Source organism: Perognathus longimembris, chromosome 10 (genome assembly GCF_023159225.1).
Source record: "Perognathus longimembris pacificus isolate PPM17 chromosome 10, ASM2315922v1, whole genome shotgun sequence".
Classification (NCBI taxonomy): Eukaryota; Metazoa; Chordata; class Mammalia; order Rodentia; family Heteromyidae; genus Perognathus; species Perognathus longimembris.
The window spans coordinates 37,667,540-37,679,348 of record NC_063170.1 but is presented as its reverse complement, the minus strand read 5'-3'; the positions used below and the strand labels follow the sequence as shown (position 1 = coordinate 37,679,348).

Here is an 11,809-nt window from a genome sequence, read left to right as displayed (position 1 = left end):
TGGAGATAGTGACGCAGGCTTCCTAGAAGGCTTCCTAGGGGAGGTGTCTTTGGATCTGCTAGCAGAATAAGAGCTGGGAGAAGAGAAGGGAAAGATATTCCTGGCTGAGATAATAGCTTGAGCAAAGGTCAGGAAGCAGGGAAGCAAGTTCAGGACCTGGAGAATCTGCCCAGGATGGGAGCAAAATTCCAGATTGGGTGAGGCATGTATACCCCCCTCCCAGACTTATCAGTGCCTGGTCTCATATCCCCTGGCATGGTCTTAATGCAAACTCTGCCTCCAGGGCTGAGTATGAGTGCTTCCAGATTGAGCTGTCCAAAAACTATGGCATGTCTGAGTGGCGTGAAGATGTTAAGAAGGTCCTGCTCAAGGCTGGCCTGCAGAATCTGCCCATCACTTTCCTGTTCTCAGATACCCAGGTACCCCTCTCACAGTCATGAGCAGGGCTCAGGGTGGGCTGGGCACAATACTTTCCTAGTGTAGCATCTTGCCAAGGTGGTCAGTCCTTCATGCCCAGCTCACTACCAGTCAGGGAAGACCTGAGGATGGACTGGAAGGACAAGGTGGAGCCACAGATGGTCTAGTCAAGCATACAGAACCAAATCCTACTTCTCAGAGCTAAGGGGCATAGATGGTTTTAAAAAAAGGTAAAGGCTTCTGGTACCATGGCCAACCACTTCCTACAAGAGGGTTTGACCCAAAATATGTGGGACCATAGCTGCTTCCTGGGCTTAAGGCCTCTCTACAGGTCTCTAAGTGATGGAGAAAGACTATAGCTCCAAGGCCGCAAGATAAATAGTGCTGTGCTTAAACCCAGCTGGAGGTTAGGGTGAGGCTTGGGAAGTGAGGTTGATAATCATTGAGTCAGTTAAGAAAGTGAAGTGTCCTTTGACCCAAGCCAGCCATTCCTACCAGGAGCCACAATTTCTTCTTGTGGGTAAACCAAGGCATGGAAGAAAACTGGGAAGGAAACAGGCAGGTGCCATACCTCTACCTAGGACCCAAGTTCCTTCCACAGCTTCTCTTACAGGGCAAGACTGAGAGCACATCCTGGGCTGTGACTTATGCAGTCCTTCAAGTGGCCCTAGTCTTCTCTGATCTATAATATTCCTATCTGTAACTGGGGCTGTTGTGAAGGTCCAGTGAGATATGCTCATGGAGTCCATGTATAGGGACCATCATAAAGACTGAGCTCCCAACCCTGGTCTTTCTCCAGATCAAGAATGAGTCCTTCCTGGAGGACATCAACAATGTCCTGAATTCAGGTGACATTCCCAACCTCTACAATGCTGATGAGCAGGACCAGATTGTCAGCACCATGCGGCCTTATATCCAGGAGCAGGGTTTGCAGCCCACCAAGGCTAACCTCGTAGCTGCCTACACTGGGCGTGTGCGAAACAACATCCACATGGTGTTGTGCATGAGGTATAGGCAGCTGTCACCAGACCACAATAGGGCTGCAAGACTGGGCTGGTGGGGCAAGCCCCAGGAATGCTAGAGACTTGGAGATTTAGGCCTGAGATGAGCCATGGCCCAGGCCTGGCCACCACTGTATTGGGACCAGGTTATTGTGCTGTTATTCTCTCTCTCTCTGTCTCTCTCTCTGTCTCTCTCTGTCTCTCTCTCTCTCTGTCTCTCACTTGCTTGCTAGCTCTCTGGTAAGAATGTTTATTTGGGGCTGGGAATGTGGCCTAGTGGTAGAGTACTTGCCTAGCATAAAGCTCTGGGTTCGATTCCTCAGCACCACAGGAAAAGCCGGAAGTGCTGATGTGGCTCAAGAGGTAGAGTGCTAGCCTTGAGCAAAAGAAGCCAGAGACAGTGCTCAGACCCTGAGTTTATGCCCCAGGTTTGGCAAAAAAAAAAGAATGTTTATTTTGTTAGAAATACACTTTCATTAGGCTGAAAGCAGGTCTCTCTAAGGAGAGAATGACCTGTACTGTTACATTCTGACTGCCATGTTATAGGAATGTGGAAGGACTCTGGTTCCTGGGGGCCTAAGTCATTATCTCTGGTTCTCATTTGGGTACCTGTCCCTCTCCCCAGCCCTATTGGAGAGGTCTTCCGAGCTCGCCTAAGGCAATTCCCCTCCCTCGTCAACTGCTGTACCATCGACTGGTTTAACGAGTGGCCAGCAGAGGCCCTGGAATCTGTGGCCACCAGGTTCCTGAATGAGATCCCTGAACTGGAATCTTCTTCAGAAATAATTGAAGGACTGGTAGGTGTTTTGATGAAGTGTAAGCTTTCAAGGCAAACTGCTTCATTTGGGGTATAGGCTCAAGAGTCCTAGAGGCTGGGTGAGTGTCCAGGCTAGCCACCAACAGTGAGTCTGGTCACACAACTTTACCTGTCTAAGACACAGTCCCTCACTTGAGAAATGGGGAGTGCCATGGGTTATAAAAGTATGGGCACAATATTTGGCACATAGCTACATGATTACTGTCTCCATCATGCCCTGAGGGTTTTGTGGCAGTTTTCTTCCAAGAACCTCCTAACATAACTCCAGAGACCACAAAAAATGGGTTTGCCTAGATTTGTGTGGTTCATCCTCAAAGGATGATTGCCCCCTGAGGGCCCAAAACTAGGATGAACCCACATTTCCCTGCCTAGCTAGTTTCTGGCCTTCCTTATACTTTCCCTCCCCCTAAATGCAACCTCTGCGGGAACAGAACCTTTGCACCCAGAGGCAGGCAGGACATAGCAGCTGTCACAGGCCATCCAGCCACAGCTCGGAGACATCTGGGGTCCACATTCAAAACCAACACTGTCCTTGATTTTTCTGAACCTTGGGGTTTTCATCTACATAAGAGGAAACCTTGACCTGGAGGATGTGAGGAACTTAGGAAAGCATGAGCTTTGGAGGTTGCTGACATGTCCCCACCCTTGGTATCAGGCTGCAGGAGCTTTGTGAGGGTACTCAGTGCCCCATCCTTGTTGGGGATTCTACAAGATCCGCATCAGTGGACTCTCCCCTCACAGATTCAGGTTTGCGTGTATATCCACCAGTCAGTGTCCAAGAAGTGTGTTGAGTACCTGGCCGAACTTGCACGCCACAACTATGTGACCCCCAAGAGCTATTTAGAATTGCTCAACATATTCTCCATCCTCATTGGGCAGAAGAAACAGGAGGTGAAAACTGCAAAAAACCGTATGAAGAGTGGCTTAGACAAGGTGAGCTTGAAGAGACCTTGTAGACAATGGCTAACTGCCTGTGGTTCTGTCTACTGGGTCTTTAATGCCAGGTGACCCACGACTGCAGGTGACTGCAGACCAAGGGATTGAAACAGGTGATTCCTTCCATTTAAGAATAGAACTTATCAGCCCAGGGCAAGCCAAATCAGGATACCTCCACAGATTTCTCAGGGGACTAGGCCTCTTCCTCTGGGACCCACTGGGCTACATAGATGCCTTGAATGAGAGTGGTATAGCAGGGCCCTCTCCCCAGCATGCTGATTTACTGATCCCTGCCATACCTAATTTATTCTCTGTCCCATCCCTCCCCCTGCCCCAGCTGCTGCGTACATCTGAGGATGTGGCCAAGATGCAGGAAGAGCTGGAGATCATGCGTCCCATGCTGGAGGAGGCTGCCAAGGACACAATGTCTACTATGGAGCAGATCAAGGTTAGGATACTCCTTGACTCCTCTGCCAGATGTGCAATCCTATCTGAGGATGTTTAGCATCTGTAATCAACAGATTTTTAGCTTTTGTGTATCTTTATTCAGCAGTCCTACATTTGTGTGAGAAATGCTTGGTCAGAACAATTTCATGTCACAGGCAAATGTATAGGTTTCTCACAGCATGAGGGCTCCAGCCTCCCTAGCAGACATAACCGACTTGTACACTCATTATAGCTTTCTAGCAGCAGTAAAGTGCCATGCTCTTGAAAGAAAGTAAGAGTACCTTTTGCTTGACATGCCTGTAATCCCAGCTACTCAGGAGGCTGAGATTTGAGGATTGCAGCTCGAAGCTAGCCCAGACAGGAAAGTCCATGAGACTTATTAAAAAAGGGGGGGGATGGGGTGGGGAAGTAGGTCTGTGGATTAACTGATAGCACACTAGCCTTGAGCAAAAAAAAAAAAAAAAAAAAGCTCATCAACAGGGTTCAGGCCTTGAGTTCAAGTCCCAGCCTAGAATTCAAGCACCAAGATGGGCACAAAAAAAAAAAAAAAAAAGCCGGGCAATGGTGGCTCCCACCTATAATCCTAGCTACTCAGGAGACTGAGATCTGAGGATTCAGTTCGAAGACAGCTCCAGCAGGAAAGTCCGTGAGACTCTTATCTCCAATTAACCACCAGAAAACTGGAAGTGGCACTGTGGCTCAAGTGGTAGAGCTCTAGCCTTGAGCTGAAGAGCTCAGAGACAGTACCTAGGCCCCAAGTTCAACCCCACAGTCGACTGAAATAAAAATTTCTTTCTCTGACATGTACAAAATGCCCTATGGGCTTGGGGCACTGCTCCAATCAGTGGGTATGTTAAAGCTTAAAAGCCCCTGAACTTCATGGTAAATTTTGGGATGTGAAAAGATTTCCTGGCCCTCCCAAATCTCTGGGAGGGCCCTTGGAGAATAGGATCTCCCAATCCTCATCTCCTTCCTGGAAGATTGAGATGCAGAGGAGAAAGAACAGCAAGGCATGCCTGTCTCAACTGCTGGACGTAATCTTTTTCCTAGGTAGATACAGCTATTGCTGAGGAAACCCGAAATTCAGTACAGGCTGAGGAGAACAAGGCCAATGAGAAAGCCAGGAAGGCTCAAGCAATTGCTGATGATGCTCAGAAAGATCTGGATGAGGCTCTACCAGCCTTGGATGCAGCCCTGGCCAGCCTCCGCAACCTCAACAAGAATGATGTGACCGAGGTAGGTATCCTCTCTCTCTCTCTCTCTCTCTCTCTCTCTCTCTCTCTCTCTCTCTCTCTCTCTCTCTCTCTCTCTCTCTCTCTCTCTCTCATTTCTTGGGACCTAGGGGTGTCTCCAGACCCACTCTCCATACATCCTTTGAGAACCATGTGCCAAGAAGCAAGAATAGACCCTAGATGCCTGCCCTACCCTCTGTGTACCAGGTAGTTACTGGTTAAGTATGATCTCAAAGAATCTGAGTATGCCTTTGGTCCTGTGGCAATAAGGACTTGGTTGGTGGGGCCTCCCTTCCCTAATGTGATTTTGCCTATAGGTGCGTGCAATGCAGCGGCCACCCCCAGGTGTGAAGCTAGTCATAGAAGCTGTGTGCATCATGAAGGGTATCAAGCCCAAGAAGGTGCCTGGAGAGAAGCCAGGCACCAAAGTAGATGATTACTGGGAGCCAGGCAAGGGGCTTCTGCAGGACCCAGGTCGCTTTCTTGAGGGCCTCTTCAAGTTTGACAAGGTAAGCAGGCCAGCCAGGGGATAAAAACCTGTCCAGCAGAGCAAGAAAGCTAAGAAGAGCCTACTCTACCAGAGTGTCGACATGTGTTTTGGCCCTTGTCCTCTCTGGCTGCCATTTCTCCAACAGCATACAGTGTCCTGTGAGTCATATAATCTTTTTTTTTTTTTTGGCCAGTCCTGGGGCTTGGACTCAGGGCCTGAGCACTGTCCCTGGCTTCTTTTTGCTCAAGGCTAGCACTCTGCCACTTGAGCCACAGCGCCACTTCTGGCTTTTTCTGTGTTTGTGGTACTGGGGAACCCAGGGCCTCATGTATACGGGGCAAGCACTCTTGCCACTAGGCCATATCCCCAGCCCTGAGTCATATAATCTTGCCAGCTCCATGACCCTGTCCTAAGGAGCTGTCTGGTGAGGTAACAGGCAGATCTGCTTGCAAGTGTGCATTGAGGAAATTAGGATCAGGGCAGGCTTGTGCCCACTGGGTGCCACTTCTAGTCATTCCAAGGCCTTTTTTCCTCTGGGCTAATGGCCTTGACCTACACATTTACCATTTGCTCTGTATCATTTCCCCACCCACCCCCCCCCCCAGCCTCAGCACCTGAGGTTTAGCTTTCCCTGTATGTCTCTGGGTTTCTCTGTTTGTTCATCTGGGGGTCTTACTGTTGGGCCACGTGCAGCACTGTGGTTAGGAGTCCACAGTCCCTTCAGGGAGTCCTCCTCTCCAGCCCAGATATTAGCTCAGAAGTGGTTTCTTGTCCCACTTGGACTACTCTCTATTATCAGGTCAGGGTCAAGAGCTAAACACCTCACATGCTCAGTAGAGACAGTGGCTTGGCTTAATAGCATCAGACAAGAAACCACAAGCTCAGGTTCCTTTGGGCCCACCCAAACTCTGATCATGGGAGTTTGTTAGCAACACAGACTCCTGGATCTGTCATGAGCCCCTGAATGTGGTAGGTTCTCTGGGACACCAGAACTACTCATGTCTCTCTCCTATCTTCTGACATTCTCACTCTCAGAAGCTCTTGCTTTTAAATGCATTTTTAAAAGATAGGACCTGTGGATTGTCATATCTTGAGGCATCAGAAAAGTTTATGTAAAATACTAGGGACATAGAAATTCCTTATCTGGGCCAGACTTTCTGAGTTGTGTTTGCTCTATAAGGCTAATGCTGTACTGCATGCGGGCCTACAGAGGATACAGGGCCTAGAAGCAGGAACAGAGGCCTCAGAGACCTCACTTCCCTACAGAGCCCACCCTTGACCCCTTTGGGAAGCAGCTTCCTAAAGCCCATGGCCCCCACTCCAGGACAACATTGGGGACGTGGTGATCAAAGCCATCCAGCCGTACATCGACAATGATGAATTCCAGCCTGCTGCCATTGCCAAGGTGTCCAAGGCCTGCACATCTATCTGCCAGTGGGTGCGCGCCATGCATAAGTACCACTTTGTGGCCAAGGCTGTGGAGCCCAAGCGGGTGAGGATGGGTCAGAGCTGGAGGGGGGCAGGCTCTCCTTCCCAGGTCCTTGTAGTGAGCTGACCAGCCCCTCTCTCTGTGTTCAGCAAGCCCTGCGGGAAGCCCAGGATGACCTGGATGTGACACAGCAGATCCTGGAGGAGGCAAAGCAGCGCCTTCATGAGGTAGAGGATGGCATCGCCACAATGCAGGCCAAGTACCGAGAATGTGTTGCCAAGAAGGAAGAGTTGGAGCTAAAGTGTGAGCAGTGTGAGCAGCGGCTGGGCCGTGCAGACAAGGTGTGCTGCCTTTCCTCCATGAAACCCATTCATGCGACCTCTCAACACAGGCCAGAAAGGCCTGGGGTGGGGGGTTCTAGGGTGGCTGTTCACACCCCACTCAGCACCCACCAGGGCTGCTGCAGGTAGGACCAGCCCCAGCCCTCAAGCCAGCCTCCCAGCACTCATGTCATGGGGCTGCCTCTGTAGCTCATCAATGGACTGTCGGACGAGAAGGTACGCTGGCAAGACACAGTGGAAAACTTGGATCACATGCTCATCAACATCTCTGGTGATGTGCTGGTGGCCTCTGGCTTTGTGGCCTACCTGGGCCCCTTCACGGTAAGGATTCCCAGCTCAGCTTCTGACCAGCCTCACCTCCCTCCAGGAGGGCAGCCCATGGGGTGCTCTTACCTCACTGAATGAAGGACAGGAAGGCACTGGGCACATAGCAATGCCCAGAACAGCTAGAAGAGTTGCCCTTGGGAGCTGACCTTCTAGTGAGAACATAGGAGAGCCCCACGTGTATACTTGTATGTTTCAGGCACCCCTCTAAATGCTTCATTATGTGTCCTATCCAATCCTCACATTCAATTCTTAAGGGAAGATGTTAGTGTTGTTTCACAGATAAAAGGCTGAGGTTTGTGGAATCTGAGCAAGTAGGTGCAAAAGGCAGGTGTCTGCTTCATGTCTGAGTTTGAATTTCTGGGTGCAACACTCAGCTGTGGGGGCTGGGAATATGGCCTAATTGCAAGACTGCTTGCCTTCTATTACATGAAGCCCAGGATTCGATTCCTCAGCACCACATATATAGAAAATGGCCAGAAGTGGCGCTGTGGCTCAAGAGGTACAGTGCTAGCCTTGAGCAAAAAGAAGCCAGGGACAGTTCTCAGGCCCTAAGTTCAAGCCCCAGGACTGGCAACAAAAACAAAACCAAACAAACACTCAGCTGTGGTTGAGTAGGAGGTGGAGTAGGGGCTGGAGTCTCTGGTGTGGTGATCTTTAATCTGGCATTTCCCTAGGGTCAGTACCGCACGATGCTGTATGAACAATGGGTCAAGGAGCTCACGCTTCACAAGGTCCCGCACACTTCTGAGCCCACACTGATTGGGACATTGGGAAATCCCGTGAAGATCCGTTCGTGGCAGGTGCCTTCCCAGTGACAAGTGACAAGGCTGGGCCCCAAAGCACCTGCCTCCCTCCTACCTTCCTTTCTATCTGGCTCAGAGATGGCTCCCCTGGGCCCAGAAAGATGGTGGAACATAGTAAAAACAGAGAGCTGGGTTAAGTGTGGCATGGATGTGGGAAGAAGACAGGGATACTTGTGAAAGAATATGAGGGAGTAGTATCCACAGTGAGGGTTAGAAAAAAAAAAGGCTCCCTAAAAGAAGTCATGTCTGAACTAGAGGCTAAAAGGCAGGAAAGTTGGCAAAGAGAGGTAACAAAGATGCTATAGACAGAAGCCAATGGCCAAAAGCCAAATACAGGCAAAGGCCAAGAGGGTCTGTGGGGTGTGTGCTCTGTGAAAATAGTGTCACTAAGGATGCAGTAGGCATGAGAACGGAAATACCCAGCAGAGGAAGGCATCAGGAGCCAGCCCAGGTTCAGGAAGGGCAGAGATTCTGGGAGAGACTTAAGACCTTGCCCAGAGTGCCTCCTGTCCTCTATATCCAAAGAGTGAGATAAAGAATGAAGTCCATTGCCAAAGCATGGGGTTGGGAGTAGCTGATGTCCCAGGTGGCACTGTTTAACAAGAGCCCTGACCCAAGTACACCTGGCCTCCCCCAGATTGCTGGCCTCCCCAATGACACTTTGTCAGTGGAGAATGGAGTTATCAACCAGTACTCTCAGCGCTGGACCCACTTCATTGATCCTCAGAGCCAGGCCAACAAATGGATCAAGAACATGGTAAGCTATCTCCCCACCCCAGTCAGGCCCAACAGGAGCAGGGGAACAGCTGAGCACCAGGCTGAATCTTAACCCTTCCTTACCACCCCCCTGTCCCTACAGGAGAAAGAAAATGGACTGGATGTGTTCAAACTGAGTGACCGAGACTTCCTGCGCAGCATGGAGAATGCCATACGCTTTGGCAAACCATGCCTTCTGGAGAATGTGGGAGAGGAGCTAGACCCAGCCCTGGAGCCTGTGCTGCTCAAGCAGGTGGGCCTGTCAGAGAGGGAGAGCTGTGGGCTAGAGTCTTGGACAGGGATCTGTTACACCACACAGATGAAGCTGGGGCCACAGTGCTTGCCCATCCCACCCATCCTAGACATACAAGCAGCAGGGAAACACAGTGCTGAAGCTGGGGGACACCGTGATCCCGTACCATGAAGACTTCAGGATGTACATCACCACCAAGCTTCCCAACCCACACTACACGCCAGAGATTGCCACTAAACTCACCCTCATCAATTTCACCCTGTCACCCAGGTAAGCCCCATACCCAGTGCCCTGTTAAGCATCCATTCTTCCTCCTCATATCAGCTACCCTTTGGTCACCCCTACCCCAGTACCTCAGGGACTTGTGTCTCCCTACTCAGTGGTCCCCCAGCTTCCTCTTCATCCCAAGGCTTTTTGGGCATCATATCACCTTTTCTACCTGCCTTCATTTCCACCTAGGAACTCTTACTCCACAGGCCTGCTTTGTGTCAAGGCTCACATTCTTGATCACCCCAGCCCCCACATGTTCAGGAAGAATTGCTCAGGGATTCCAGCTCCAACTAGCTACCCCCTGGTGGGACTCCAGAGGCCCACCCAAGGTCTAAGAACAGAACTGTTATTTTGAATGCAGCCTCTGCACTATCTCTGTAGCCTGAGATGGATGCCAGCCCTCTCAAGCTGTCAATGGCAAGGATGCTGGGCTCTTGCAGACTCAGGGCACAGGTAGATAAGTAGGCAGAGCTTACCATGCATTGCCAACATGGTTTCACTTGCCCCTGGGCAGTGGCCTAGAGGACCAACTACTAGGCCAGGTAGTGGCTGAGGAGCGACCTGACTTGGAAGAGGCCAAGAACCAGCTGATTATCAGCAATGCTAAGATGCGTCAGGAGCTGAAGGACATTGAAGACCAGATCCTCTACCGACTAAGCTCCTCTGAGGGCAACCCTGTGGATGACATGGAGCTCATCAAGGTGTTAGAGGCTTCCAAGATGAAAGCTGCTGAAATCCAGGTCAGCAACTGCATGCCCAGCCGCCTCTCCTCACCTGCCCCAAGCCTACTCCCACTTCTCCCCATCTGACCCATACCTTTCCCTACATCTCCTTACCTCCACAATCCTGGCTCCCCGATCTTAACCCACCAGCCTCAGCCTTCCCCATTCCCCCCTTTGCCTTCTGCTCTTTGCTAGTCTACCTGGGTTTTCACATGCCTCACATTGTAACTGCAGGCCAAGGTCAGGATTGCAGAGCAGACAGAGAAGGACATTGATCTCACACGCATGGAGTATATACCAGTGGCTGTCCGCACCCAGATCCTCTTCTTCTGTGTATCTGACCTGGCCAACGTGGACCCCATGTACCAGTACTCCCTCGAGTGGTTCCTCAACATCTTCCTCTCAGGCATTGCCAGCTCTGAGAGGGCAGGTAGTGCTGGTCCACCCTGAATAGGAGTGTATGTGCACACTTCCACTGTGGGACACATGTAAACTCATACCCATGTTCACTGGCACATATTCTCACACTAAGCTTATGATACCTAAGGCAAATCCACTACTCCCTAGCCTCCTTGGGGCCCTCTATACTGTTAACAACTGTTCACAGGTATGCCCAGACTGTCCTCCAGCTGATGGAAGACTGAATAGGCTGGACTAGATCCTGGGTTCTTCTTCTCCCCTCTTCCTGAGCTCTGCTATCACCTCTCTGTCCTGCAGACAACCTGAAGAAGCGCATCGTCAACATCAACCGCTACCTGACCTACAGCCTTTATAGCAATGTCTGCCGCAGCCTTTTTGAGAAGCATAAGCTTATGTTTGCTTTTCTGCTGTGTGTCCGTATCATGATGAATGAGGGCAAGATCAACCAGGTAAAGGAGCAGACAGATTGCCAGTAGACTGTCTGCCTGCAGGGTTCTCCCTGTTGTAAATCTGAGAGGACAGCCTGGATAGAAAGGGAAAGCCCCACACTAATCTATCATGATGATAGAAATCAGAACAGCCCTGTCTCCCGTGACAACTGACAAGGAAGGCAACTTCTAAAGCGAGAGGACTATACGGTATCTATCGTCTCTTAGGAAATAGATTCACAAGGGGGAGTTTTTTTAAAAATCAAAACTCATTGGATTCAAACCTCAGGAAATGTTCTTTGTGGTAATTTGTACATCAATGAAATATTATGTTAAAAAAAATAAGAAAGGGAAAGCCCCTTTGTTCACAGCATAAACAAAATGGCAGAGGTTTAAGGAAACCTAATTGCTTGCTTGAATACAACAGGAAACTCTAGGTTCTTGATGCCTGATCAATGATGTGAGCACAGGCCTTCAAAAAAGCTTGAATCTGCTGGGCACTGGTGGCTCATGCCTGTAATCTTAGCTGCTCAGGAGGCTGCTCAGGAACATACCTGGAAGCAAGCCTGGACAGGAAAGTCTGTGAGACTCTTATCTCCAATAAACTACTCAGAAAAAGCAGAAAATGGTGCTGTGGCTTAAGTGGCACAGGGTCAACCTTGAACACAAAGAGGCTCAGGGATAGCACCCAGGCCCTGTGTTCAAGCCCCAGGACCAGCC

General features: G+C 50.2%; 1 protein-coding gene across 1 annotated transcript in view; it reads left to right on the top strand.

Annotated features, from left to right (window-relative positions):
- Dnah1 (dynein axonemal heavy chain 1) overlaps positions 1-11,809 on the top strand; it is a 71,101-nt gene that overhangs the window by 53,128 nt on the left and 6,164 nt on the right. The window contains exons 49-65 of the mRNA XM_048355886.1: positions 284-419; positions 1,217-1,425; positions 2,044-2,215; positions 2,977-3,168; positions 3,509-3,619; positions 4,669-4,854; positions 5,168-5,359; positions 6,665-6,832; positions 6,919-7,110; positions 7,300-7,431; positions 8,112-8,237; positions 8,878-8,997; positions 9,100-9,249; positions 9,359-9,519; positions 10,034-10,259; positions 10,476-10,671; positions 10,959-11,110. Of these exons, the coding sequence (XP_048211843.1) occupies positions 284-419; positions 1,217-1,425; positions 2,044-2,215; positions 2,977-3,168; positions 3,509-3,619; positions 4,669-4,854; positions 5,168-5,359; positions 6,665-6,832; positions 6,919-7,110; positions 7,300-7,431; positions 8,112-8,237; positions 8,878-8,997; positions 9,100-9,249; positions 9,359-9,519; positions 10,034-10,259; positions 10,476-10,671; positions 10,959-11,110 (2,821 nt within the window). The remainder of the gene's footprint in view (positions 1-283; positions 420-1,216; positions 1,426-2,043; positions 2,216-2,976; positions 3,169-3,508; positions 3,620-4,668; positions 4,855-5,167; positions 5,360-6,664; positions 6,833-6,918; positions 7,111-7,299; positions 7,432-8,111; positions 8,238-8,877; positions 8,998-9,099; positions 9,250-9,358; positions 9,520-10,033; positions 10,260-10,475; positions 10,672-10,958; positions 11,111-11,809) is intronic.